This window comes from Oncorhynchus kisutch, linkage group LG13 (assembly GCF_002021735.2).
Source record: "Oncorhynchus kisutch isolate 150728-3 linkage group LG13, Okis_V2, whole genome shotgun sequence".
Classification (NCBI taxonomy): Eukaryota; Metazoa; Chordata; class Actinopteri; order Salmoniformes; family Salmonidae; genus Oncorhynchus; species Oncorhynchus kisutch.
The window spans coordinates 49,612,164-49,639,049 of NC_034186.2; the positions used below are offsets into that span (position 1 = coordinate 49,612,164).

The 26,886-nt window shown below is 46.2% G+C and overlaps 1 protein-coding gene across 5 annotated transcripts in view; it reads left to right on the forward strand.

Moving 5' to 3' along the window:
• The window catches only part of LOC109902238 (transcription factor HIVEP3), a 69,222-nt gene extending 42,504 nt beyond the window's left edge, over positions 1–26,718 (forward strand). The window contains exons 2-7 of one of the 5 annotated variants that reach the window (XM_020498433.2): positions 3,737–8,440; positions 8,730–8,869; positions 17,961–18,136; positions 22,056–22,157; positions 23,799–24,535; positions 24,949–26,718. In XM_020498433.2, the coding sequence (XP_020354022.1) occupies positions 4,163–8,440; positions 8,730–8,869; positions 17,961–18,136; positions 22,056–22,157; positions 23,799–24,535; positions 24,949–25,518 (6,003 nt within the window). In that variant the 5' untranslated portion in view covers positions 3,737–4,162 and the 3' untranslated portion in view covers positions 25,519–26,718. The remainder of the gene's footprint in view (positions 1–3,736; positions 8,441–8,729; positions 8,870–17,960; positions 18,137–22,055; positions 22,158–23,798; positions 24,536–24,948) is intronic. The other 4 variants (XM_020498436.2, XM_020498434.2, XM_031786470.1 and 1 more) reach the window with 4 other exon arrangements.
• The last annotated feature ends 168 nt before the right edge of the window (positions 26,719–26,886 follow it).

A 26,886-nucleotide genomic window follows, 5' to 3' on the forward strand; every position in this document is an offset into this window, starting at 1 on the left:
GGCGGCCCTCCTATTTGTCGCGGTGTAGCCCTCGAGGCTCCCGTGGCCGGCGACGGCATAGTTCACTATCTGTCAGGTCCTATCGCACGCGCTCACGCTCCACCTCCCTGACAGAGCGTGTGAGACGGGTTCCCCACAGGGCCGGGATCCCACATCACCCGGCGCACACCGACCCTCACTTTCATTGCGCCACGGGGTGTGTTCAGAGAAAGCGCTCTGACTTGCGGGTTAGACTCCTTGGTCCATGTTTCAAGATGGGTCGGTGGGTTGCCGATATCGCCACTGACCCCTGGCGCCAGTTTACGTGAGCCGATCCCTGACCTGGTGACGCAATGCGGTCGGGTGCACACTGAGGACAGTCCGACCCGGTTGACAGTCGTGCCGGGGCCAGGGGACCCTGTGCCCCCACCCCCCCGCAGGGGGACATGATGCGTCCCGGGGAGTGGCGAGTACGGAGAAGGGGCGCTGTAAAGAGCATGGACGAAACCGGTAGCCACATTTGCCCCCAGCCCTTTTCCTCCACTTAGTAGTATGCTTAAATTCAGGAGGTTGTCTCGTCTGATCTGAGGTCGTAGTCAAAGTAAATGGAATGTGGCTGGGTGCCCGGGCTCACCTTTTCAATCCGGTTCAGGTCGGCGGTCAGAGCTCAGCGGCCCAAACTTAACCCCGAGCGCTACCCTGAGAACCGGTGGCGGCCTGCAACTGCCCCAGCCGCGGAAACACGGGGGTTCCGGGGATGGCAAAGCAACCCTCAGACAGACAGTGAACCACCGGAAAAGGCGGGCCGAGACAGGCCCCCATTAACATCGACTGGGCTGTAGTGGAGCGGGTGGAGAATTTCAAGTTCCTTGGCGTCCAAACGTAACAAGACAATTGTGAAGAGGGCACCTCAAAACCTTTTCCCCCTCAGGAAACTGAAAAGATTTGGCATGGATCCCCAGATCCTCAAAAGGTTCTACAGCTGCACCATCTGTGTGTGCGTCCTCGCACACTATTGAACTAGGTGATTGATTAGCAATGCATATGGAGCTGTCTGACAATCTACTGACAAGCTAATCAGTAGCCTACGTCAGCTAGCTGCTTAGGCAATTTTTTGTTGTTGTATAACTCCAGGATTTTTGGAGTCAACTCTGACTCTTGTGGTGAAGGAGTCGACTCCACTACTATTCATTAGTGTGTGTGTGTACACATGCTTGAGTGTGTACACATGCTTGAGTGTGTATATGTCTGTATGTGTGTGTGCACGTACGTACTGTATGCATACTTGTTTAAATGGGTGTTCTTGCATGAGAGATGATGATGTGCTTGCTCACTCTGGCAGGCTTTCCCCTTGTCGTTCTGGCAAAGCCCTAATGTGTGTTTCCCTGCTCTGAGCTGGAGTCTAGACTACACTGCCATGCATAATTCAGACTGTGCTCTCCCCCACCCTAAAACCGCCTAATCATTCTGTTTAAAGGTTGCATCAATAAAATGCCAGAGATTATTAAGCCTTACACTGTGATGGCCAACGTGTGCTCAGTTCAAACAACACAAGTAGGAAGGGGGAAGTCACTTTCCTTTCTTCTTTTTTCTTTCTCTCTCTCGATATTTCAAAATACAATATGTATCGCCCTCCTACGCACTCTGCCTTCATAGTGGGGTCTTTTTTCTCCCCATTCATCTTCCCACTCTTTACCTGTCTTTTCCTGTCTCTCCCACTCATGCTTTTTTTATTTCTCAGTCTCACACTCCTGTAGTATTCTCACACTCACTTTTCTTTCTTGGGAATTGTGTGTGAAGAGACCACATTGGTACATGACCTAGCTACAGTATAAAACAATCCCTTTTCTAACTATTCTAGCTAATTCCCAAGGCTTAACACCACAATGTAGCTGGACAGCTCAGAACATTTTCTTGTCTACCTCTCTTACTGTGAGGCATTTGAGTTCATTTTAATGCCGTCACACTACTGTTGATGGTACTCTGCTGTAAACAAAGTTAACTTCTGTTTGGCGAAACAGACTAAATGGATGATCATCATATGTGGGGGAACGTGGAAATGGAGCTGATAATCTGTCAATTCACTTCCAAAAAGGAAGAGTGTTTCTGTTTTATTTGACATTGTAATGAATCCAGACTGTGCTGTGTTTTTCAGGAACATATGGAGAAAGAGAGAAACCCGGGCTCATTAAAAAAAAACTGTCACTGCTGCCCAAGCTGGAGTCTGTCAGACTAGTCTTCTGCTAGGCCTGTTTAGCCAGCCGCTGGAACACTGAATGACTCCACACAGCCTCTCAGAGTTATCTCTCTCTCTCTCTCGCACACTCACTCACCCTGTCAACTTGTCAGCCTCTGCCACTGCTTTTGCCTTACCCAGAGAAGGTGGGAGGAGACACTGTCTTACACACACACACTGTCTTCTGAAATATTATTCAGACTCAATTATGATTTACTCCTGATTGATTTAAAATAAAACTTGTTGAAAAGTTGAAGTATTATATATTAAGATGTTATCATACTTTTATTGATTGTTATACTTATGCACCTGATTACCTAATAGTGTGGCCTATTATGAACACCAGAGATATGGAGGGATATCTTTATATCCTGTTGCAGCAGGGAGGAGAACACAGTTTAAAATGCAAAGATCACTATGCACATGAGCAGAGAGAGTAAGAGAGTAAGCTATCCTGAGAAGTGTGTGTTGATGGCTCTGCTCTGATGATGATGGATGTCAGTGGATGGGCCTCAGCTCGGACTGTCAGCAGTTGGCTACGGCAGCTCAGTGACATTTGCTCACAGAATGGGTTTTGATTGGCTGCGGTACAAGATTTCTGTGTGTGGAGTTGAGACCTGGGTTTCTCCTAATGTGGGAAATATAACAGCAGATATGTCTTGATAAAAGAGGGGAGCACTTCCTCATCTTCCTGCAGTCTTTTTTTTCTCTCTTCAGCTACTTCACCCATTGCTGTCAACTCATTTTTACTCATTACAAGAAGAGAGCCCCCCTTTCCCTCGCTTTAGAACAAGATCAAATAAGCTCAGGCTGAATTTCAAACGTTTGTTTAGACTTGGTGCCATGACATTGTGTCACACTTTTACCCCCTCTGTTGGCGCTGCTGCCCTGGATGTTGACCTTGCTTGGCCATCTCAGAGCAGTGGTGTCTCGTGCAGACTGTGCTCTAGCCAGATGGTTTGGAGTCAGAGGTAGATACACAGTGGTGTGGTAGACTTTTCTCTCTCACTGTGTCTGATCTCTTTTTGGAACTAGGAGGTTTTATGTTGGATATTGCACATTAGTGCATTGAGACCATTCGAGCACATTTCTGCATACCAAACCAATATTACAGGGTAGAGGTACACTGAAATAGACATGTTCTGTATGTGGCAGAGACCCTTCAGCATACAGGTAGGGCAAGAACAGATCAGAGCAATAACAGTATTACCGCAATTACGTCGCTAATGTGATCATTAGAACGCTTCCCCCACTCATCAGGCCAAGGAAATGTGGCCTTATTTGTCAGGGTATGATATATGGCAGTAATATCAACGTGAGAGTCAGTGTTTGGTCACAGGGCTTTGACTAGGCCTTAACCCCATGACAAACAGTCTGTTTTTGGTGTCTGTAGGGACTGGCCACCTAGCCATTGATAGTGTCACGAGTCATAACCAATAATGATGAAACAAATGCCTGGGTGTATTTTGTCAGGTCTGCCTAAGCTCTGTGACTCACTTCTGCTTATTTCTGTTTCTGCAGATCCAGTGAGGTGCTTAGATTGACCAGTGACGGCCTAAGAGGAACAAGAGAAGACCCAGAGGTTTCTACTCAGCAGAACCACAGTGTCAGAACGGTCCAGCAGTATGCCAAGCCAAACCCTCATCTAGCTCCCAGTCCATGGTGAAGAACGGTCACAATGGCACAGGCCGGATGGGAACAGGCTTACTCCGTGATGAGAGAGGATCTATGTTTACCTACATCCTCTATGCTGCTCTGGGGCACATTTTAATTATGTCTTATTTGATCCTCTTGAATGACTTTTGGCCTGCTCATAAAAAAGGTACTCCATTAGATGTTCCCTTGTCCCAGGCATCTCTGCGGCACTGTGGCTAGCCTCATGAGGCTGTGTGGCACACTGCTCCCAGAGGCATTCCCTGTGTGTCTGTAAGGCCTCCTCCCCACTCTATGGAGGCGGAGCACAGCCATCCTGCTGATGGTGAGCGATCCGGAAGGAAACAGCAGCCTCTGTCCGCTGAGTCCCCCACAGGGTCCCGTCCACCTCAGCCACAGCAGCCGCCATCCAACCCCTGCCCTGTCCACGTTGGCCAGGGACGCCTCCTCCACCGCAAGCCCAAGCGTAGCGACCTGCTTCTCAGGCTTCAGCATCAGCACAAGACCCAAGCAGCAGCATGGCAGCTCTCAACAGACACCATGGGTCCTTCAGGAGGCAGCATCTCCTCCCCCTCCACCTCATCCCTACAATCCTCCTCTACCCAAGGCCACAAAACTCAGGGGGTCCAGTCACAGCCCAGTCAGGTAGCCCCAGAGGACAGCCCATCTAAAAGAGGTGAGAGGAAGCCCCAGAAACCGGGGAAGTATGTGTGCACTTACTGCGGCCGTCCATGTGCCAAACCCAGCGTTCTCCAGAAACACATCCGCTCTCACACAGGGGAGAGGCCTTACCCCTGCGTCCCCTGTGGCTTCTCCTTCAAGACCAAGAGTAACCTGTACAAGCACCGCAAGTCCCACGCCCACCGAATCAAGGCAGGCCTGGCGTCCAGCCAGGACGAGCTGAGCCTGAGCGGACCTGCGATGAGCGCCCCGGGAGAGGATCCCGAGGAGCCTACAGAGGGGGAGAGCACAGACTCTGAGGAGGAGTCAGGTCAGTACAGGAAGGAGAGGTTGAGCAAGCAGAAGAGTAGCAGCAGTTTGGCACTGTTAGAGCAAGAGGAGGGCCAGAGGTCTGACAACTCCCAGGCCATGAAGCAGAGACTGGCCATGAGGCTGAGTGAGAGGAAGCGTGGCCCCATGGCCTCCCCAGAAGACCCTCCCTCCTCCTCCACCTCCTCCTCACTGGGCCCCAGCAGTAAAGGCAGCCAAGAGTCAGGCTACTTCTCCCTTTCGAGGAGCACTGAGATGAGCCGAGCTGACTCCCAGGTGAGCCCTCCCACTGCCAAAACGTATGCCGAGATCATCTTGGGCAAGTATGGACGGCTTGGAGGGCAGCGCGGTCCCCATCAGCAGCGCGCCCACTCTTCTTCACCAGGGATGGAGGAGAAGAGCAGCATGCCCTTTAGCGTGCCCAAGACGCAGGTCATCGAGCACATCACCAAACTCATCACCATTAACGAGGCGGTAGTGGACACCAGCGAGATTGACAGCGTCAAGCCCAGGCGCTCCTCACTCTCCAGGAAGAGTAGTCTGGAGTTACCCAAGTTCTCCTGCCCCAAAGACGCCTATATGTTTGAGCCTAAGGGAGAAAGCCCAAGCCCCAGTATGGCAGGCCAATCATTCTTTCCCCATGTCCAAAACGTGGACCCATCTGGGGTCCAGAAGTCTTCCTCCTCAGTGCCTCTGCTGAGAAGCCACTCAATGCCCACCTCAGCAGGTCAGGGAAACCACTCCACCACCTCTCCCTGGGGCTTCTGTCGTCTGAGCCACTCCGTTGATGAGCAGCAGGCCGTGGTGGCTGAGATGAGGGTGGGCGGGCAGCACCGTTTGCTGAGGCGCCAGCCCGCCATCGAGATGCCCGTCGGGGCTGAACTCAGCCTGGAGGAGGCTGGCCCCTCCTACACAGTAACAGAAAGTGGCCTAACCAGGAAGCAGCAACGCAAATGTCCAAGGCTCTATGAGTGCAAGGCCTGTGGAGTCCGCTGTAAACAAAGGGAGAGTTACGAGGCCCACAGGGGTCTTTGCACAGGCCAGCCAATAAAGGAGCTGGAGAGAGGAGAGGTGGATGGGGCGTGCCGGGATGACCGTCCCCAGATGATGCACAATAAATTCCGGGCACTGGCCATGGCAGTGAGGAAGAGGAGGAAAGCGGAGAGTCTGGAGGAGGATCCTCCTAGCCCCGGGCCTACAGCTGTTGTGACCTGCAGCCACGCAATCACCACTGCAGTGCCAAGCCTGGTGGAGCAGAGTGAGGCCTTTTCAGGTGCTCTCTCACAGGCTGAGCAGCAGCAGCAGCAAGACAGGAAGGGCATCTCTGTCATCCAGCACACCAGCTCCTTCGAGAAGCAGGAAAGTATGTCCATGGAGAGCCAGGAGTCTATGGGGCTCAGAGAGAGCCAGTCAACACTGCAAAAACATCCGCAGCCAAAATCATCACCCTCCATGTCCCGCCTGGTCCGCCAGCACAACATCCAAGTGCCAGAGATCCTAGTGACGGTGGAGCCTGACGCTGATATGGTGTCAGTGTCGCCCACGGTGACGGCATCCTCGTCCAAGGAGCCAGAGAGAGTGGTGGAGGAGTTCCAGTGGCCTCAGCGTAGCCAGAGTATGGCTCAGCTCCCCGCCGAGAAGCTGCCACCAAAGAAGAAGCGTCTCCGTCTAGCCGAGGCTGCTGCCCAGTCTTCCGGGGAGTCCAGCTTTGAGTCGGTATCGCTGGGGCCCCGGAGCCCCAGCCAGGAGAGCAACATTTCCCACTCACCCAGCCGATCTGCCTCCTTTGAAGACATGGGGGGAAAACCTGCTGAGCCTTCCCCCTGGGGCTCCAGCTGCACCCAGGGCTCCCACATGCTAGCCGTGCCCTCGGGCCCCCACCAATATCAACCCCAAAGAGAGATGCGACGCTCAGCCTCGGAGCAGGCCCCTGCCAGCCCACAGCATACGGACAAGGTTGTGGAGACGAGGAGCAAATCCTTTGACTATGGGTCCCTATTGCCGCAGCAGTCTGCATCAGCCTGGAGGGAGAGGAGGAAGTGCCTACTGGTGAAGCATGCCACTCTGGGCGAGCCAGACCACGAGGAAGGGGCCGTGGCCAGCCACTCGGGCAGACCAGGGAGCCCCAAGCCAAGCCCGTCCTACACCAGCCACCTTGCCCTCCACCCAGCTGAAGCCAGCACCTCGAGGCTCAGCCCGGAGGCCATAGGGAAGACTGTGCAGCTGTTCCACCAGCCCCGGATACCCCCATTCCCCATGCAACCAACTGGGCATGATCGGTTCCCTCTTGGCCAGATAGCCCAGCTCCACCCTGTCACCACTGCCATCTCAGATGTCCTCTCCACCCACATCATTCACAGAACCTTCTTACACAAACACCCTTCTCCTCCAACCATACAAGTCCACCCAGGGCAGCTTCACGTGGCAGAATGCTTAGGCCTGCCCCTCCATCCTTTCTCAGCTCTGCTCTCCCTGCAGAACCCCACCGGGGCTGGCGAGACTGTGTACTTCCCTGTTTCCCCTGGGCTCACCATCCAAGTCCCCACACAGCCCCCCATACCCTCCACTGTGGTTCTCCCTTCCCCATCTCCTCAGTCCTTAGTCCCCCTACCCTGCCTCTATCCCCCGCCTGTCATCGCAACGTGCCTGGCGCAGCTGACGCCAGTCGTGTCACTGGTGGTTCCAGTGCGCCTCCAGACCCACATGACCACCTATGCCAGTGCCCTGTACACCACCCTATCCCAGATCTTAGCATCAGCCCGCTCCCAGGAGCCCATCTGCTGCATGGCCATGGTTATCATGGGCCAGCTGGAGCAGGACAAGCTGCAGAGTTCCTATCTGAAGATCCCCACCCCGGACTTCAAGAGCTACCTGCCCCTGTCTCTGCCCCTGGAGCTGGGCTCTGTGTCCAGGGAGGGCTACGGGCCACTGGGGGCTGGAGGGAGCAAACGCATGCTCTCCCCTGCAGCCAGTCTGGAGCTTAGCACAGAGGCCCAGCGCCAGCAGAAACGAGTGAAGGAGGAGGAAGAGAAGGTGGGAGAGGAAGAGGAAAATAGGGGTACTGGGGGAGAACCTGAAGCAGGAGAGGATGAAGAGAGAGAGCCGGAGAGGGCACAGATAGGAGTAGTTACTGTGAAAGTCGAGGAGGAAGAGAAGGTACAGGACCCAGAGGGGCACAGGGAAGAGAGGGAGATACAAGGGAAGGCTGAACCTAAGAAAGAAAAGGGGAGGGAGGAGAATGCGAGCCAGGGAGTGAGTGCTTCCTTTGTACCCCAGAGTCCAGAGCGAGCCAAAGCCCCCTCGTATACCAGCCTTCACACAACCACCTCAGTCAGCTGGTGCTACTTGAACTACGTGAAGCCCAACCCGTCTGCTCAGAGGGAGTCACAAACCTCCGTTTACACCTCCTGGAGCGTCAGCATGCACAACCCCAACCTGCCAGGCCTGTCTACCAAGCTGGCCCTGTCCCTGCTGAGCTCCAAGCAGAAGCACAGCTCGGAGACATACACCATGGCCACAGCTCTAACCCCTGCAACAGGCAAGGTGGTCTCTGCCAGCAGCAGAAAGACCTACATTTCAGAGGTAAATATAACAGCAATATTCAATATCTTGGAAAACACAGCATGGGCCAATTAGACCAAAACTACCAAAACCACTGATTTTAGTTTTAGTTATGAATTATATAGTATAATACATACCCCACAATTCCACAGCTGGAAATTACCAGACACTATGCTGTTAGATTATATACTACAACCAAAACATTAAATGTTTGACATTAATTGTTGTTCCAATGTACTGTATATCATCATTGCCAACCACGATGTCAGGGTGCGTTGGTGAATTTGCCTGTGTCTGTCTTTGAGTGTAGGTACATGCTATCCCACCCAGCACCCCCATCGAAGTGAAGGAGCCACCACAGCAGCCTGAGAAGAAGGGGAAGAGAGAAGAGCAAGGGCCCTCCACCTCCAAACAGAGCGAACCTCTCCGCGTCCAAATCTTCGAGGGCGGGTAAGAGAAAGAGGCCACAGGAGTACTGCATACTTCTCTGATCAGCTAATACTAGTGGATTTGTTCTATGAGCAGATAGATTTTTCAGCAAAATTCATCATGCAGATATTCAACTTTACTGACCGATAAAGGCAAAGTCAGTAGAGATTTAACAAAACAGTAGATGTGAGTCACTGTATTCAGATACGGTAGCCTTACCAGGCAGCACAGAGCTGCCACCAAATGCAGAGTCTCAAAATATAAATGCCACATTATGAAGGGAAAAAAGGCAGTGACAGTGGAGAATGTTTTACACTTTAGTCTACTAGAATAACAGAGAAACAGGTGAGCTAGCCCCCAGGGACTTAATTTATACCGACAGCAGAGCCTTTCCCATTCACAGCTGGTAGAAAATGTAGATCTGAATGTGTTGAATGGGGTTGGTATTTGTGCAGTGCAGCAGACAAGCAGAAGGCATCCCTCCAGATTTTGTTTTGAGATTCTCATTTGTATCTGTATACCTTCCTCTCAATGACACGAGAGCAACTGAAATTTAGCTGCTGTACTGTACATACATGTGTAGGAAAGAAATCACTGTAAGTATCTTGAGTAAAGGCAATATTTGGGTGTGGGGATCGAACAAGGCTAATTGCTGCGAGTTGTGGGTGTCAGTCTTCCCACTGCAGTATCTGCTCTCACTGTTGCCTCTGAGCGCAGCTCACAAAGCTGCCTTTCCTGTGGCAGCTGCTACAGTCTAGCCAACAGATAGTGATCTGCCAAGAGCACAGTAAAAGACAGAGTGTGACAGAGATGGAATTGAAAGGGAAAGACAGAGGGGAAATGGTGGAGAGAGGGAAAAATAGAAGGAAGCCTTGGACATTTTTTGTTTCCTTATGACAGACAAGGACGTGTGCGAAAGAGATGGAGACAGAAATACAAACGGATAGGTGTGATAGAGAGGTTTTTTACAATGAATGACAGATGGACAACATAAGAAGTGCATGTGGGTGGGGGGGGGGGGGGGGCGGGGGTGATTAAGCTTACACAATGCTGTCTGTGGTCTAATTATTGACAGTATTTGAGGATATTAATAATGATTTCTCGTAAAATTGTTACTTATTCAATTGATTTATTATAACATTTGTGAAGAATGATAATTCCAGCTTTCCATAAATCACCATATATAATTTTCAAATTTAGAGAGCTTGCTTTGTCATAATTATCAAATCTGAAAAATTAGAATTCTATATAGTTGGCTCTGAACACATCTACATTAATGTGGATGCTACCATGATTATGGATAATCATGAATAATGATGAGTGATAAAGTTAGAGGCATACAGTAAATATCATGCCCCCCCCCAAAAAAATACTAACCTCCCTTGTTATTGGTAATGGTGAGAGGCTAGCATGTTTTTTGGGGCATAATCACAGTTTTCCACTAATGGAATATAAAGGGAAGGAATCTGTTAAATATAATGAAAAAAATAAGTTATTGTGTTTAATACATGCAGATATTATAAATCAGCGTTCCCCAACTGGCAGTTGTTTTACTTGGCTCCCCAATGAAACCTTTTTTATTTTGGGAGGGGGGGGTGAAAGACTGTAAATCACAAGGAAGTCAGCTCCAGGTGATTTTAATTTTGGTCATCTGTTCCCAAGTTTTCCCACGCATAATGGACGGGTAGGCTGTTTGGCTGGATTTAGGACCGTGTGGACACCACAAAGCGGGCAAACAGGCTGTGTGAAGGCAAAGCTTCTGGAAGGCTGGCTGGACCAGCACAGGAGAGTTGAACATAGTGGTGCACGACTCCAGGTTTTTTGGAGTCGACTTCGACTCCTGTGATTGGAGTCGTAGGAGTCGACTCTTGCTCAACTCCCAAAACACGCTGAAACGGATGCGCACACACATACACCTCATTGTTGCAGAGTCCTACTAGGAAGACTACATTTGCATTCTAGAGGACTGACATGAGCATGTTGCTGCCTATTTGCCTATGAAAAGGTTATTCTGTTTGAATATAGAAGGTGATGTGTAGGAACTAGAATATTTCAGTGATATTTCTGCTGTGTGCCGCCTTGACCGATCCCATGGGATGATGCGGTGCACTCTCTATGCTGATAAGGCTATTCTTTGCCATGTTCTAGCCCTATTCGGACAGCTATTACTAGATATGTTGGTTTTGTCATTATTATCCTAGCATGTGCCTTCTTCTAGAGGAATTCACACAGGATTCGTTTTTTCAAAACTGCCCCATGTAATTCTTAATTTTTAGAATTGAATCGACTCTTATGACGGAAGCCTGCAGATATTTCAACGTCATGTCAAGACGATAATAGGCTACACTGATACCTCGTGCTTGGCTTCCAAATGTATCGGTTTCCCCATAATATTTAAATGAATGAATTGTGATCATAATCATTATTTTAGCAATCCATCCATGGTAGACATCCTTCCTCATAGCAATCCCCCCCATCCTGCTGATTTCAGCTGCTGAACCATATTTGCACTTGACTGTGTTTATGGATGAGAAAGTGAACTTGCTATTTCCAAAAGGTTTTAGCGGGGATCCTGCTTTGTGATCTATTTCCTAGGACAGGGCTCTCCAACCCTGTTCGTGACATCAACAGCCAGCCAGGTTTCATTCCTATAGCCTACATATTTTGATTACCTGCACGCTTCTGACTGTCTGCCTGGTGTCCGACATGCCTAACTATGCCTGGCTGTGCCACTTCTCTCTCTCTCTCCCTCTCTCTCTCTCTCTCTCTCTCGCTCTTGCTCTCGCTCTCTTTTTCTTCTGTGAAAGATGCAAGAGTTTGTTCTCGAAGTAGACTACAAAAAATGGTGTCCTTCCTTGCAGAAATACTGAATCTTCTGAGTCTTTTCCTAGAGGAATCTAAGCTTGAAACCCAGAAATGGGAGTCGATGGACAAGGAGTCGTCTCCCCACCACTAGCTGAACATTGGCAGCTGCTGTCGGTGTGTACAGTGCCTTCGGAAAGTATTCAGACCTTTTGACTTTTTCCACATTTTTGTTAGGTTACATCCTTATTCTAAAAGAAATTCCCCCTCATCAATCTACAGACAATACCCCATAATGACTAAGCCAAAACAGGTTTTTATAAATGTTAGCTAATTTATAAAAAATTCAAAAACTAAATATCACATTTACATAAGTATTCAGACCCTTTACTCAGTACTTTGTTGAAGCACCTTTGGCAGCAATTACAGCCTTGAGTCTTCTTGGGTATGACGCTAAAAGATTGGCACACCTGTATTTGGGGAGTTTCTCCCATTCTTCTCTGCAGATCCTCTCAAGCTCTCTGGTTGGATGGGGAGCATTGCTTCACAGATATTTTCAGGTCTATCCAGAGATGTTAGATCGGGTCTGGGCTCTAGCTGGGCCATGCTGGGACATTGAGACTTGTCCCAAAGCCACTCCTGCATTGGCTTGGCTGTGTGCTTAGGGTTGTTTTCCTGTTGGAAGGTGAACTTTCAACCCAGTCTGAGGTCCTGAGCGCTCTGGAGCAGGTTTTCATCAAGGATCTATCTGTACTTTGCTCCATTCATCTTTGCCTCGATCCTGACTAGTCTCCCAGTCCTTGCCTCTGAAAACACCCCCACAGCATGATGCTGTCACTACCAATCTTCACTGTAGAGATGTGCCAGGTTTCGCTTGGCATTCAGGCCAATATTCAATATTGGTTTCATCAGACCAGAGAATCTTGTTTCTCATTATCTGAGAGTTTTAGGTGCCTTTTGGCAAACTCCAAGCAGGCTGTCGTGTTCCTTTTACTGAGGAGTAGCTTCCGTCTGGCCACTCTACCATGAAGGCCTGATTTGGTGGGGTGCTGCAGAGATGGTTGTCCTTCTGGAAGGTTCTCCCATCTCCACAGAGGAACTCTAGACCTATGTCAGACTGACCAATGGGTTCTTGGTCACCTCCCTGACCAAGGTCCTTCTCCCCTGATTGCTCAGTTTAGCCGGGCAGTCGGCTCTAGGAAGATTATTTTGGGTTCTAAACTTTTTCCATTTAAGAATGATAGAGGCCACTGTGTTCTTGTACCTTCAATGCTGCAGACAATTTTTGGTACCCTTCCCAAGATCTGTGCCTCGACGCAATCCTGTCTCGGAGCTCTACGGACAATTCCTTCGACCTCATGGCATGGTTTTTGCTCTGACATGCACTGTCAACTGTGGGACCTTATATAGACAGGTGTGTGCCTTTCCAAATCATGTCCAATCAATTGAATTTACCACATGTGGACTCTAATAAAGTTGTAGGAACTTCTCAAGGATGATCAATGGAAACAGGATGCTCCTGAGCTCAATTTCGAGTCTCATAGCAAAGGGTCTGAATACTTTTTTTTATATCTTATAAATTTGCACCAAAAAAATCAACATGTTTTTGCTTTGTCATTATGGGGTATTGTGTGTAGATTGCTGAGGATTTTTGGTAATTTAATAAATTTTAGAATAATGTTGTAACGTAGCAAAATGTGGAAAAGGTCAAGGGATCTCAATACTTTCCGAAGGCACTGTATGTGGTGTTCTCTTTTCTCCGAATTGTAAAAGCAAGCAGAGCAGAAACAGGCTAATATTTTGTTGACTAATGTAGCTGGCAAGGTAACTTTTGTTTTAATTGAACAGAAAAAATACTAAATTTGTGAATATTCCCAGTGCTAAGCTAGTAGCGCTAGTGTAACTGATATATAACGTTAGCTAATGTTTCATCACCGATCAACTGAGGTGAATTAATTAAATCTCTGGTAGCTAGCTACCACAGCCAGTTCAGCTCTAGCGTCTAGCCATCTATCAGATAGCAATATGAGGTGGCTATTATTACTATATTTCTAACAGCTGTTGTGGTTTGTGTGGAAATGTTTTGTAGTCTTTGTTTTGTCTCGTTTCAACAGAAGTACATGAACAGGGCTAGCTTTCGCCAGTTGGTGTACCATTAGAGAGAGAGCTGGTCAAAAGTTGGTTAATGTTAGCTATTATTTTTTGCCTCAATCACGCTAGACCTGGATCAAACGATGAAACCATGATTCTATTCTTGGATAATATAATTCATAAACGTACTACACCAAGGTATTTCTTTGTCATGCCTCATTTTACGAGAATCAGATTGTGACAGGGGTCTCGGCAGGGTCAGGCAGCCAGGGAAGACCCAGTCTGTGACGGAGCTGAGATACATTTTTTTAGAGATGCAAGACTTTATTCTCTCTGTGCAGCAACCACTGGACAAGCCAGATACTTCAAAGATTGAAACTATTTTAAGGCAGTCTGAAAAACCTCAAGTTGATTTCCAAACTATACCAAGGGTTGATAGAGGCTTTTCCCAATGACACAAAACATGTAAAACAAAAATATTAGGAAGACCTAGTGGAAGCTATTGATGATGATTCATGGATTCAGATATGTTTGAATGCCCAGACATGTTCATATAATCTGACATAAATTACTGCAGTTTTAAGACAGTCCATAGTACTATATGCCAGTGAAACTTAATTACATGCCCTCAGAAGTGTAATTCCTCTGCTGGAGGTGTAAAACTCAAAAGGGGACATATTTGCATAAGTTATGGTCTTGTGAAGGCTGGCTGAATTCTGGCAAAGAATATGTTATTTTACCTCAGCATGTCTACAGATTCCCTTCTCCCTGTTTTTGTTTGCTTGGAAATGTTGATACTGGAGACTTATCTGAAGAAACTGTTTAACCAAGTATTTATAGGCATTGCCATTCATTGGAAGGTTGGTTATTCTCCCTCAATGTCACAATGGATGGCAGAAATATCAAGTTATGTATCACCAGAACTGATTTATTAAGGGTATACTGGGCACTTTCATAAGGTCTGGATGCCTTCTATGTAATGTAGTACTACAAAAGGAGTCTATTGAAAACATGCCCAAGTCAATCCCTAGCGGCTGGACTGTTCAAACCAGGCCCTAGGGGTCTTCCATCTTGTGGGTTGTCACTCTGGCCTTGGCCTAACACACCCAAAACCGATCATTTATGTTTCTCTACGATCCTAAAGCTGAGTGGGGTGTGTTGTTGGGTTGGGGCGCTGCAGGGCGTTGGACCCCTAGGAACAAGATGGGGCGACCCAGCTATTTTGTGTGCATGTAAAAGGAGCTCTACAGTACTATTAGGCCTATGAGATTAATTATATGGAGGATTTGCTGTTTCTTTGTGTTAATGTATATTCTGTTGAGAAAAAGTTGCGTTATGTACTAGACTGGTGGTGGTCGGGGTTGCAGGCGGCTCGGGCTGGCTGGGCAGTCTGGCAGAAATGTTATATAGATGATGTCTTAATAAAGACAATCAAGTCTTTGTATTTTTGTTAATTTGTTATGTTATTGGTTAAAGGTGCAACATTGATTATTGCATTTCCTTTGATCTAGTTCAGTCTTATCAATGACTTAAACATATTTAATAATGATATCTTACCAAGCTTGAAGACTGGGGGCATTTTTGTTTACTTTTTGTTGTTCTAAATAGAGATTGCATATTGGATTGTGTAGAAATGCAGGAAATTAGCTATAGAGCTATAGATTAGCTATAGATGGACCACCGACAGAGATTTTACATGTAAATATTTGTTTAAATTGAAAGTAGTCTATGGAAAAGGAGTAACTGCAATCCACACTTTGTCTTTCTGAAACTAGCCATTGCAAAGATTTGGCAACATTAGCATTTTGGGAGACCCATGCCCAAATCTAAAAATTAAAAATAAAACAATTCATTGAGTAACGCTATCAATTTAAAAGGTGATTTTAGCATGAAATGTGATACATGCTAAACGGGGAAGATTGACTTGGGGAATGGGGAACAGCTGCTGCTCATCAGGAAACAACACAATGACCTAAACAGAATTTAGACATCTGGGAGATTTTTCTAGAAGCACTGTGCTCAAATCCAATTTCCAGGTTGCACAGCAAAAAATACAATATGTTACAGCTGACTTCTCTCTCGGTTCCGTAGCGAACAGATTAACCTAACATGGCAGGTGTCAAATAAATGCCTGAATCTAGATCCCCTACAATGGCCTACATACTGGTCTTGAGGAGAAGGGGAAAAAACTGTTGGGAGGTGCTCTTCTGCACTGTTCAACCAGTCCAGTAAATGTGGAGGAAGAGTTAAGATGGAGCAGAAGTCCAATCACAGGCTCTCTTTCCATTTTCCCTGAAAACTGGAACTAGCGTTTGTTGGGGACTCGGCAGAGGTACTTGACATGCGTTTTCTATGGGTTAGTGCCGCTTTTCGTACGGGTGTCCCCTCTTAACCCATCTCAGACTACAGAAAAAATATCAAACATGTCTGAACATTTTTGTGATGTCCCAGGGTCTTAATCTGGAGAATAACATCATCCATCAGGGCTCGTTGACCATCTCGCACTATGAGCAGAAGAATGCGCAAATTAGTTTCTCGTGCGTGCATATTTCACCCTTCTCTTTAAAACTTGTCTGGGACACTTAAATCTTGCAAATATTGGGGAGCACACAAACACACACACACACATGCATCTGGCACTCCAGAAACAGTGTTCTCCAGAAACAGTGTTCTCAACCACGACTGCCGTCATCAGAACATAACACACATCACTACTTTCTATAAATACACGGCATGCAGGCAGCTCAGCTCTGTTTTTGTGGTTTTAATGACTTGTATGTTTCCATCCTGATCCAATTAAGTCACGTCTGTGAGAGAGGAGGGACTGACTGGGGGGGGGGGGGCTCTCTGGAGCACATTAATATTATTCAGTTGGAGAAACAGATGCTGTAACATGGCAGGCTTTTTCCTCGCTGTCGCTTTTCTCATAAACTAAAGGAGCCATGGGCGTCCTCTGTGACAGCGGAACATTGGATTTAATCTCCTTAATCTGCATTTAGTGCAGCTGTAACTGTCTAGTTGCTCTTTACACAGCCACACATACATTTTTATGGAGTAAATACATTGTCACATTTTCTCATTGGCTTGGTGACATAGTCAGCTTTAGCTCATTCCACTGTTATCCTATGAGGTCATGATCAGTGTGTTTATCATATTGTATTGTATGAAGTTCAACAGGATGCAGGCTTTACCATAATTCACAGTCACATTCATGACAACCAGAAACAGATTGAAATTGTCCGTTGAGGTAATTTTTCACTTATTTTGTCCTGTTTCTCCTGCTGGGGGTATGCCGTGTGCCTGCACTCACAGTAGTGACTGAAAACACTGTTGCATTCCATCAATGGCATTATCACCATCCGTTGTTGCTGCTTTGAAATTCACAGTCCCCATCTAAAAGAGCTATAGGAAGAGTTGTGCTTTGTCACATCTGTTTACTCTATCAGTTATGCCATTGTACAACTGGGAATGATTTGTCAGCTTCCTTGCAGGAACACTGTGAGTGCCCCCGATTGAAAGGCAGATGTGTGCAGCTTGAGTCTCACTCTGCTGGAAATGTGAGGCAATATTTTTAGCCATGCCACGAAATGTCAGTGTGCAGACACAGCTGTACTGAGTGAATGCAATAGAATGGCACTCTGGAGACTGTTTCTCAGTTGAGTAAGAATGTGTTCAAAGTACTGTTGTTGCCTCATTGGAAAGCTCAATGCGAATACTGATCTTTATTCATGTTGATCTAGTATACTGTATGACAAATTCTCTATTTAAAGATGAGTGTACATCGAGTTGGGTAGTGCATAGTATTTCCGTAAGCATTAAAAACAACCTATAAACTAGTCTTTTATAGAGTAGGGCTAAATGTAGAGTTGGATTTTGTAAGTATTGTAGTTTTGGGGCAGTTGGCTAAAGCCAGGCTTCCCTCTCTATAGCTGCTGCTGTTGTTGGCCGAGCCAACAAAACTGAGGATAAAGGTTGGGTTCTCTGTCTACCTGCCTGCCTGCCTGCTATGGGCGTAGACAGGCTGGAGAGAGTGAACTACAGGGGGACTTAGTGGAAGCTGGGGTTTAGTGGGGCTAACCCGTTCTGATGTGAAGAGTGCCTTGTGTAGAGTAGGCCCAGGGAGCTATCTTTACCTACTTTTAACTTACTATGTATTTTGTTTTAATTTCTCACTCTCTCTCCCCCCACTTCCTCTCCCTCTCCCCCTCTTTCCCATCAGGTACAGGTCTAATGAGGAGTATGTGTATGTGCGGGGTCGCGGAAGAGGAAAGTACGTGTGCGGAGAGTGCGGGATCCGCTGTAAGAAGCCCAGCATGCTAAGGAAGCACATTCGGACACACACGGATCTCCGGCCCTACATCTGCAAACACTGCAACTTCGCCTTCAAAACCAAAGGTGAGAAAGAGAAGGTGTGACCTTTCTACAAACAAATTACCGACCATTTCGAATCCCACCGCACCTTCTCCGCTATGCAATCTGGTTTCAGAGCTGGTCATGGGTGCACCTCAGCCACGCTCAAGGTCCATAACGATATCTTAACCGCCATCGATAAGAAACAATACTGTGCAGCCGTATTCATTGACCTGGCCAAGGCTTTCGACTCTGTCAATCACCACAACCTCATCAGCAGACTCGATAGCCTTGGTTTCTCAAATGATTGCCTCTCCTGGTTCACCAACTACTTCTCTGATAGAGTTCAGTGTGTCAAATCGGAGGGTCTGCTGTCCGGACCTCTGGCAGTCTCTATGGGGGTGCCACAGGGTTCAATTCTTGGGCCGACTCTCTTCTCTGTATACATCAATGATGTCGCTCTTGCTGCTGGTGAGTCTCTGTTCCACCTCTACGCAGACGACACCATTCTGTATACTTCTGGCCCTTCGTTGGACACTGTGTTAACAACCCTCCAGACGAGCTTCAATGCCATACAACTCTCCTTCCGTGGCCTCCAACTGCTCTTAAATACAAGTAAAACTAAATGCATGCTTTTCAAACGATCGCTGCCTGCACCTGCCCGCCTGTCCAGCATCACTACTCTGGACGGTTCTGACTTAGAATATGTGGACAACTACAAATACCTAGGTGTCTGGTTAGACTGTAAACTCTCCTTCCAGACTCACATCAAACATCTCCAATCCAAAGTTAAATCTAGAATTGGCTTCCTATTTCGCAACAAAGCATCCTTCACTCATGCTGCCACATACCCTCGTAAAACTGACCATCCTACCGATCCTCGAGTTCGGCGATGTCATTTACAAAATAGCCTCCAATACCCTACTCAATAAATTGGATGCAGTCTATCACAGTGCCATCCGTTTTGTCACCAAAGCCCCATATACTACCCACCACTGCGACCTGTACGCTCTCGTTGGCTGGCCCTCGCTTCATACTCGTCGCCAAACCCACTGGCTCCAGGTCATCTACAAGACCCTGCTAGGTAAAGTCCCCCCTTATCTCAGCTCGCTGGTCACCATAGCAGCACTCACCTGTAGCACGCGCTCCAGCAGGTATATCTCTCTGGTCACCCCCAAAACCTATTCCTCCTTTGGCTGCCTCTCCTTCCAGTTCTCTGCTGCCAATGACTGGAACGAACTACAAAAATCTCTGAAATTGGATACGCTTATCTCCCTCACTAGCTTAAAGCACCAGCTGTCAGAGCAGCTCATAGATTACTGCACCTGTACATAGCCCATTTATAATTTAGCCCAAGCAACTACCTCTTCCCCTACTGTATTTATTTATTTATTTAGTTCCTTTGCACCCCATTATTTATTTCTACTTTGCACATTCTTCCACTGCAAATCTACCATTCCAGTGTTTTACTTGCTATATTGTATTTACTTTGCCACCATGGCCTTTTTTGCCTTTACCTCCCTTATCTCACCTCATTTGCTCACATTGTATATAGACTTATTTTTCTTTATCTTGGCCAGGTCGCAATTGTAAATGAGAACTTGTTCTCAACTTGCCTTCCTGGTTAAATAAAGGTGAAATAAAAAAGAAAAGAAAAGAAAACTGCTGTGTTGTTCAATGAACATATAACCAGGTAAAAACAACATAAGGAAATAGAGCCTGCGAGAAGAGCCATGTGGCTTTAGGCTATTCGACATGGAAAATATGGGATCCGGTTCCCAAGTACGCTACACGTAAAGTGCATTCAGAAAGTATTCAAACCATTTGACTTTTTACACATTTTGTTACATTAGTCTTATTCTAAAATGGATTTTAAAAAATCAAAAATCACCTCAATCTACACACAATACCCCATTATGACAAAGCAAAAACAGGTTTTTAAAAATTGTTGCGAATTTATAAAATAAAAATAATAAACTGACATCACATTCACATAAGTATTCAGACCCTTTACTCAGTACTTGGTACTCGCACCTTTGGCAGCGATAATAGCCTTAAGTCTTCTTTGGTATGACGCTACAAACTTGGCACATTTGTATTTGAGGAGTTTCTCCCATTCTTCTCTGCAGATCCTCTCAAGCTCTGTCAGGTTGGATGGGGAGCGTCGCTGCACAGCAATTTTCAGGTCTCTCCAGAGATGTTCGATTGGGTTCAAGTCTGGGCTTTGGCTGGGCCACTCAAGGACATTCAAAGACTTGTCTCAAATCTACTCCTGCGTTGTCTGCTGAACAACATCCCCACAGCATGATGCTGCCACCACCATACTTTACTGTAGGGATGGTGTCAGGTTTCCTCCAGATGTGACACTTGGCATTCAGGCTAAATAGTTCATTATTGGTTTCATCAGCCCAGAGAATCTTGTTTCTCATGGTCTGAGAGTCTTTAGGTGCCTTTTGACTAACTCCAAGCGGGCTGTAATGTGCCTTTTACTGAGGAGTGTCTTCCGTCTGGCCACTCTATCATTAAGGCCTGATTGGTGGAGTGCTGCATGGTTGTCCTTCTGGAAGATTCTCCCATCTCAACAGAGGAACTCTGGAGCTCTGTCAGAGTGACCATCGGGTTTTTGGTCACCTCCCTGACCAAAGCCCTTCTCTCCCGATTGCTCAGTTTGGCTGGGTGGCCAGCTCTAGAAAGAGTCTTGGTGGTTCCAAACTTCTTCCATTTAAGAATGGAGGCCACTGTGTTCTTGGAGATCTTCAATGCTGCAGAAATGTTTTTGTACCCTTCCCCAGATCTGTGCCTAGAAACAATCCTGTCTCGGAGCTCTACGGACAATTCGTTCGACCTTCATGGCTTGGTTTTTCTCTGACATGCACTGTCAACTGTAGGACGTTATATAGACAGTTGTGTGCCTTTCAAAATCATGTCCAATCAATTTAATTAGTTCAAGTTGTAGAAACATCTCAAGGATGATGAACGTAAACAGAATGCACCTGAGCCCAGTTTCAAGTCTCATAGCTAATGGTCTTTAACTGACATGCCTAGTTAAAAAAAGAAAAGAAAAAAAAGAAATGAAGGTGCTAGCAGCCACGTGAGTGCTAGCTACCTACCGACTGGAACATTAGCCAAAACCAACAACATAAACAAACAGACTATACCAGTATTGAGTGGAGTTCTAAACGGACTACACTAAACAAGTTAAATGTCTTACCTGTGATGAAAAGTTTAACACACACATAGCTACAGTGCATTTCATTTTTTTACATTACAGCCATATTCTAAAAATGTTTTTATTTTATTTTTTATCCCTCATCAATCTACACACTACCCAATATTTTTTGCAAATGTATAAAAACATATGAACCTTATTGAAGAACAAATTCTTATTTACAATGATGGCCTACCAGAAGACAGAAGGCCTCATGCGTCATGAAAAGGGGCATGAGGGAAGCCCTACAATATTACTTTTAGTAATGAGAATGTTGAAAAGTAATCTTTAGACATGTTGTACTTAAATGTAATTTTGTAGTTGACTAAAACAAGCAGACAAGAAAATTCAGTTTTAAAAAGGTCACGTTTTTGCTGTGAGCCAATGGGGTAACCTAGATAACAAGAGGTGGTTTTCCTCACGGGCGGGCTGTGACATTCCATCTAAAAATGACTGGGAAATGGCTTAGGGTTGCAAAATTCAGGGAACTTTCAATGAATTCCCTGGTTTTACAGAAATTTTGGTTGGAGGTTTCTGGATTCCCTCCTGATTCCAGGAATCTTCCTACTGGGATTCTGGAAAAAACTGGGAATTTATTGAAAGTTCCCAGAATTTTGCAAACCTAGCTATGCTCGACTATTTGGTTGTACTCTGGTCTCTCCCCGCACCATCAATTATTCGTCATCATTCCTCATCTGCCCTGCTCCGGTTCAGTCTAATGTGGCTTTGCTGTTCTTGTTTTCCTTGTCTTCATAGGGAACCTTACCAAGCACATGAAGTCCAAGGCTCATGGGAAGAAGTGCCAGTCAATGGGAACGTCTGGGTCTTCACTAGACGAGCCAGAGACCGAGGAAGCAGGTACAATAACATAGGGAGGAAACTTCACCCATCAAACATCTTTCCTCAAACCTGACTCGATAGCTAGCCTTGTAGCTATATCTGCTCCTCTAAAGAAACTGGAACTGGGCATGACATGTATGTTGGATATGTAAGGCAATATGTTGCTATTCTCGTTCCTCTGTCGTGCTAAAGAGAAATAAAAAATATTAAATTAATACATAAAAAATACATGGCCAAATACATTCCATAGAGTCTGTTTCTGGTGCAGGATGGGAGAGATGTACAGTGCTGTTTTCAAGGCTGCAGTCCTGGCCTTTAAAGAACAGCATTCCAGACATTCACATCCACCCCTTCTCTGTGCAGGCTCAATGCCACCCATCCCTCTCTCAATCCCTCCCGGTAGCAGACTGCAGTCAACACTGAGCCGAGGACAGCCCATTCAAATAACCCTTCCATTCAAAAGCCAGCTGTTAGACTTCATGAATGGAAACAGCAGCACGATTCCATTCAATCAAACCTTGTTCGTCTGCTTGCTATTTATAACATCAGGTTGATAGAATGTTATGTTGGATAGGAAGCCAGCCTGTCCTGGTCCTTGTGCCCATTTCATGTGTTTGTGTGTATGAATGTGTGTTTATATACAGTGAGCTCCAAGTATTGTGGTAGTGCCCAATTTTTTATGTTTTGGCTCTGCACTCCACCAATTTGGGTTTGAAATGATATAATGACTAGGAGGTTAAAGTGCAGACTGTCAGCTTTAATTTGAGGGTAATTTCATCCAAATCTGGGGAACCGTTGAGAAATTACAGCACATTTTGTACGTAGTCCCCTCATTTTCAGGGACCAAAAGTATTGGGACACATTTAGTTATGTGTTTTAAAGTAGTCAAAGTTTTAGAATTTGGTCCCATATTCCTAGCATGCAATGATTACATCACTCTACAAACTTGTTGAATGCATTTTAAGTTTTTGATTGTGTTAAGAAATGTTTTTGCCCAATAGTAATGAATGGTAAATAATGTATTGTGTCATTTTGGAGTCACTTTTATTGTAAATAAGAATATAATTTTCTAAACACTTCTACGTAAATGTGGATTCTACCATGATTATGGATATTCCTGAATGAATCGTGAATAATGATGAGTGCGAAAGTTAGACACAAGAATTATGCCCCCAAGACATGCTAACCTCTCACCATTACAATAGAAGGGGAGGTTAGCGTATTTGTGCGTCTAACTTTCTCACTCATCATTATTCACGATTCGTTCAGTACTATCTGTAATCATGGTAGCGTCCACATTATTGTAGAAGAGTACAGAAACATATTCTATTTTTATTGAAGCTCATAGTCAAATCCAAAGTGCTGGAGTCCAGAGCCAAAACAACAACAGATGTCAGTGTCCCAATACTTTTAGAGCTCACTGTAAGTCCAGAGTGACTTAGATGAACTCCGCATCTGGAGAGCTGAATTGTCTGCTGGTTTTCAGTCTTGCCATTCAATCTGGAACTAGTTTAGACCAAGTGTTTCGTATTGGACAAGTGTTTCGTATTGGACAAGTGTTTCGTATTGGACAAGTTCTGATAGTACCTTCCAGTTTCACTCTGTTTCTGACTGCTTTCTTCCATTTCGTGACTACTGAACACAACTGTGTTAATTTAGGTGTAGCCTGGAGGACTGAAGTTTGGAGAATTGGGCTTTGTGTAAGTTTCCCCCTCTTCTCATCAGAAGGTATTGAAGAGCATTTGTCTGGCTCCGAGGACCAGGATGAGCACCAGTTCTCTGACGTGGATGATTCAGAGGAGGACGATGATGAGGAAGAAGAAGAGTCTTCATCTCACGATGAGCCACCCTCATCCTGCTCCTCCAACTGCAGTCTGTCTGCAAGGGGGCACTCCAGCAGCGGAAGACAGTCCCAGCAGGGCACGCCTGACCCCTCAGCCCCAGAACCCCAGCCAGATCCCAGCCCCTGTCCCAGCCAGGAGCTCTCTCCCACCTGCAGACTGTGGCCCAGCGGGCATGCTTTCTCTCCAAAAAGCCGGAGGGCACTGTTCTCCCGCCGGGGCTGGGACGCCTCCCCCAGGGCTTTCTTCCCTAGCAGTGAAAGCTGCTCTCCCATCCGAAGCCTTTCCCCCAGACGGGAGCTGGCCTCCCACAACCGACACCTCTCGCCTTCCCCCAAGAGAGGACCATCCCCCATCAGAGCTCTATCCCCCCTGAACCCTATGCGGCCTCTCTCCCCTCTCCGGCCAATGTCCCCTAGCCAGTATCGGGTGTTGTGGGCCCGGGCCTCTCCCTCGCCCCTGGGAGTTCAGCATAGACCTCGGAGCTCACCCAGTCATTTGCCATGGGACATCCCCAGTATGATGGCCAGCGATCGCAGACAGGTGGGTTCAATGGTAAGTTATGTATTTAATTCACTTTCTGATCCTGTAGTTTTTCATGTTATTTTAATCCACAGTTATTCTTGTCAGTTACAAAATTAGATGTAATTAGCCATCCCTCCACATAACTACATTGTCAGTAATGGTCAGTAGTAAATGTAAATCTTATTGCAGACTAATTTCCCTTTTGGTACTAAGCTAACACTCACTATATGAAAATAGCAGAGGCCTAAATACATAACTATGCTATACTTTGTACTTTTGATGGCTGATGGTGTTTAATGCCTGTGGTTGCGTCTTGTTGCTTCCCTCCCCTGCATTTTAAAACCTGCATTGGAAGCCCAGTTTAGCCAAAGGCAATGTGAAAACAAGTTCAGTGTTTTGTTCTACTGTGTGAAGTAATGATGTGGTCCTTGCTCCCCCAACAGGAGAGGATAGGAACACCAAGTGAAGGGCAGATTGGTCCAGAGCCCTGCCTGTCATTCCCCCCAGCTTTCCGTCTGTCCCCCAGTGACAGCCCTAAAGCCCAGTCCATGGACCGCGTCTTCAGCCACCTGCCACTGCACTCACAGCAGGCCAGGGTGCCCTACCTGATGATCCCCATTGGGGGCATTCAGATGGTGCAGGCTCGTCCCCACTCCCACCCCACTACCCCCACCTCGGCCTCCTCTCCCCCGATGGAGGGGCTTCTACTGGGCCAGACCAGGAGGGAAGCCCCCTGGTGCAGGACCCCCAGTACTCAAGGGCTCAGAACTCCTGAGGACCACTGGTCAGACAGCCAGGAAGTAGTAGGAGCCAGCCAATCAGGGCTGTGCATTCCCAGTTTAACCCCACCCATACGTTCCAAACCCTCCACCTCGCAGCAAGGTAGGATGGACCCAAGGATGATAAACACAAAGCAATACGACAGCTCACACAGCTCCTCCCACTCACACAGGTCTGAGGCAGAGACCAGAGAACGATGGCCCTCACATGGCCAGGCAGGACCATCCCCCTAGTCAGCCAGTCCCCCCCCCCCTCCCACACACAGGATTGGACAGCTGTTTGAGAGGCAGGAGCCACCATGGTTGGGGTCCAGAGCGACTGGTTCAGAATTGGTAGAGGGAGGAGCTAAAGGTGGAGACTCAACCAATCAAGGCCAGAGCACTTAGTCTCCACCCTTTGATACGTCATGCGTCCTTTACGCTTTTTGTTGCTACTCTTGTTTTTGGGTTTTGTATTGCTTTGTTTTTATACAGTTTTCAATACAATTGTTAACTTAAATGTTAGTTCTGCAATATTCAGGTTTGTTATAAAATGCACTTTTTTCTTTTTGACGATTTCTTTAAATCTCTCGATCTTACCTTCTGTATCTCTATTGATACTGCTATCTTAATATATATTTGAATATATGTAAAATAAATATGAATACATTTGTAAATGACCAAAATCTTTAATCAACAATAAATGCACATGTTGTTTTGTCTCTTTGTCCAGTATTACTCAAACTGTAGTTACTTGTGCCTTTTCTGTCTGGGTTTGTGTCTTGAGATGACGACAAAGATAAAAGGCTGTGATATGCACTCTGTGTTTCCAGGAAGGGTGTTCCTGTGTGGCGTGATGACTGTTTGTATCCTTATTAAAGGGATAGTTAAGGGTTAGAGGTAGTTTCGCGAGCCAATGCTAACTAGCTGTACCCAAAGACTTCGTCTTTGCACTAAGCTAGTTAGCATTGGCTTGCGAAACTACAGCACCTCTACCTTCATTCATACTGGATGCAGAGACATGAAAATTAATTGCCAAAACCCCAAACTATCCTTTTAAGGCCATTGCATTGATGTCAGGGTATTTTAAAATATGGTATATGAGGTGGTATATAGAAGGAACAGTGAGCGCTTTGCAAAGAAAATGCACTGAAGTCATATTTTTTTATAAAACAAGATTTGTCAATGTAATGCCTATGTACAGAGAAGTGCTCCATATTTATTATTTTGTTTAACTATGAAAGTGATTCTTGTTTAAGTTCTTTTACTTTGTAATTTTGGAGGGAAAAAAACATGTCTGTCTTTTTCATAATGTTCTCACAACTTGAAATGGAGATGGACAGGAAGGTCTCTTTAAGATTGGATATGGTACAAGGAGGAACAAGTGCCCTAAAGATTTTCACACAGCAAATGTTTTGTCTCTGAACCAATAAAAAGTGCACCATACTTCTTTGAGGCTGTTTTACTGGTTCTTGTTTTTGAAAAATGTTTTTTTTTTAAATAGATAAACTAAAATAACAATTGATTAATACATATAGAATGCTTGTGTTTGAATTCCACAAAATAACAATTGGAGTTAAAATCAACAAAAACAAATACATTTGTCACCTGCTTCGTAAACTA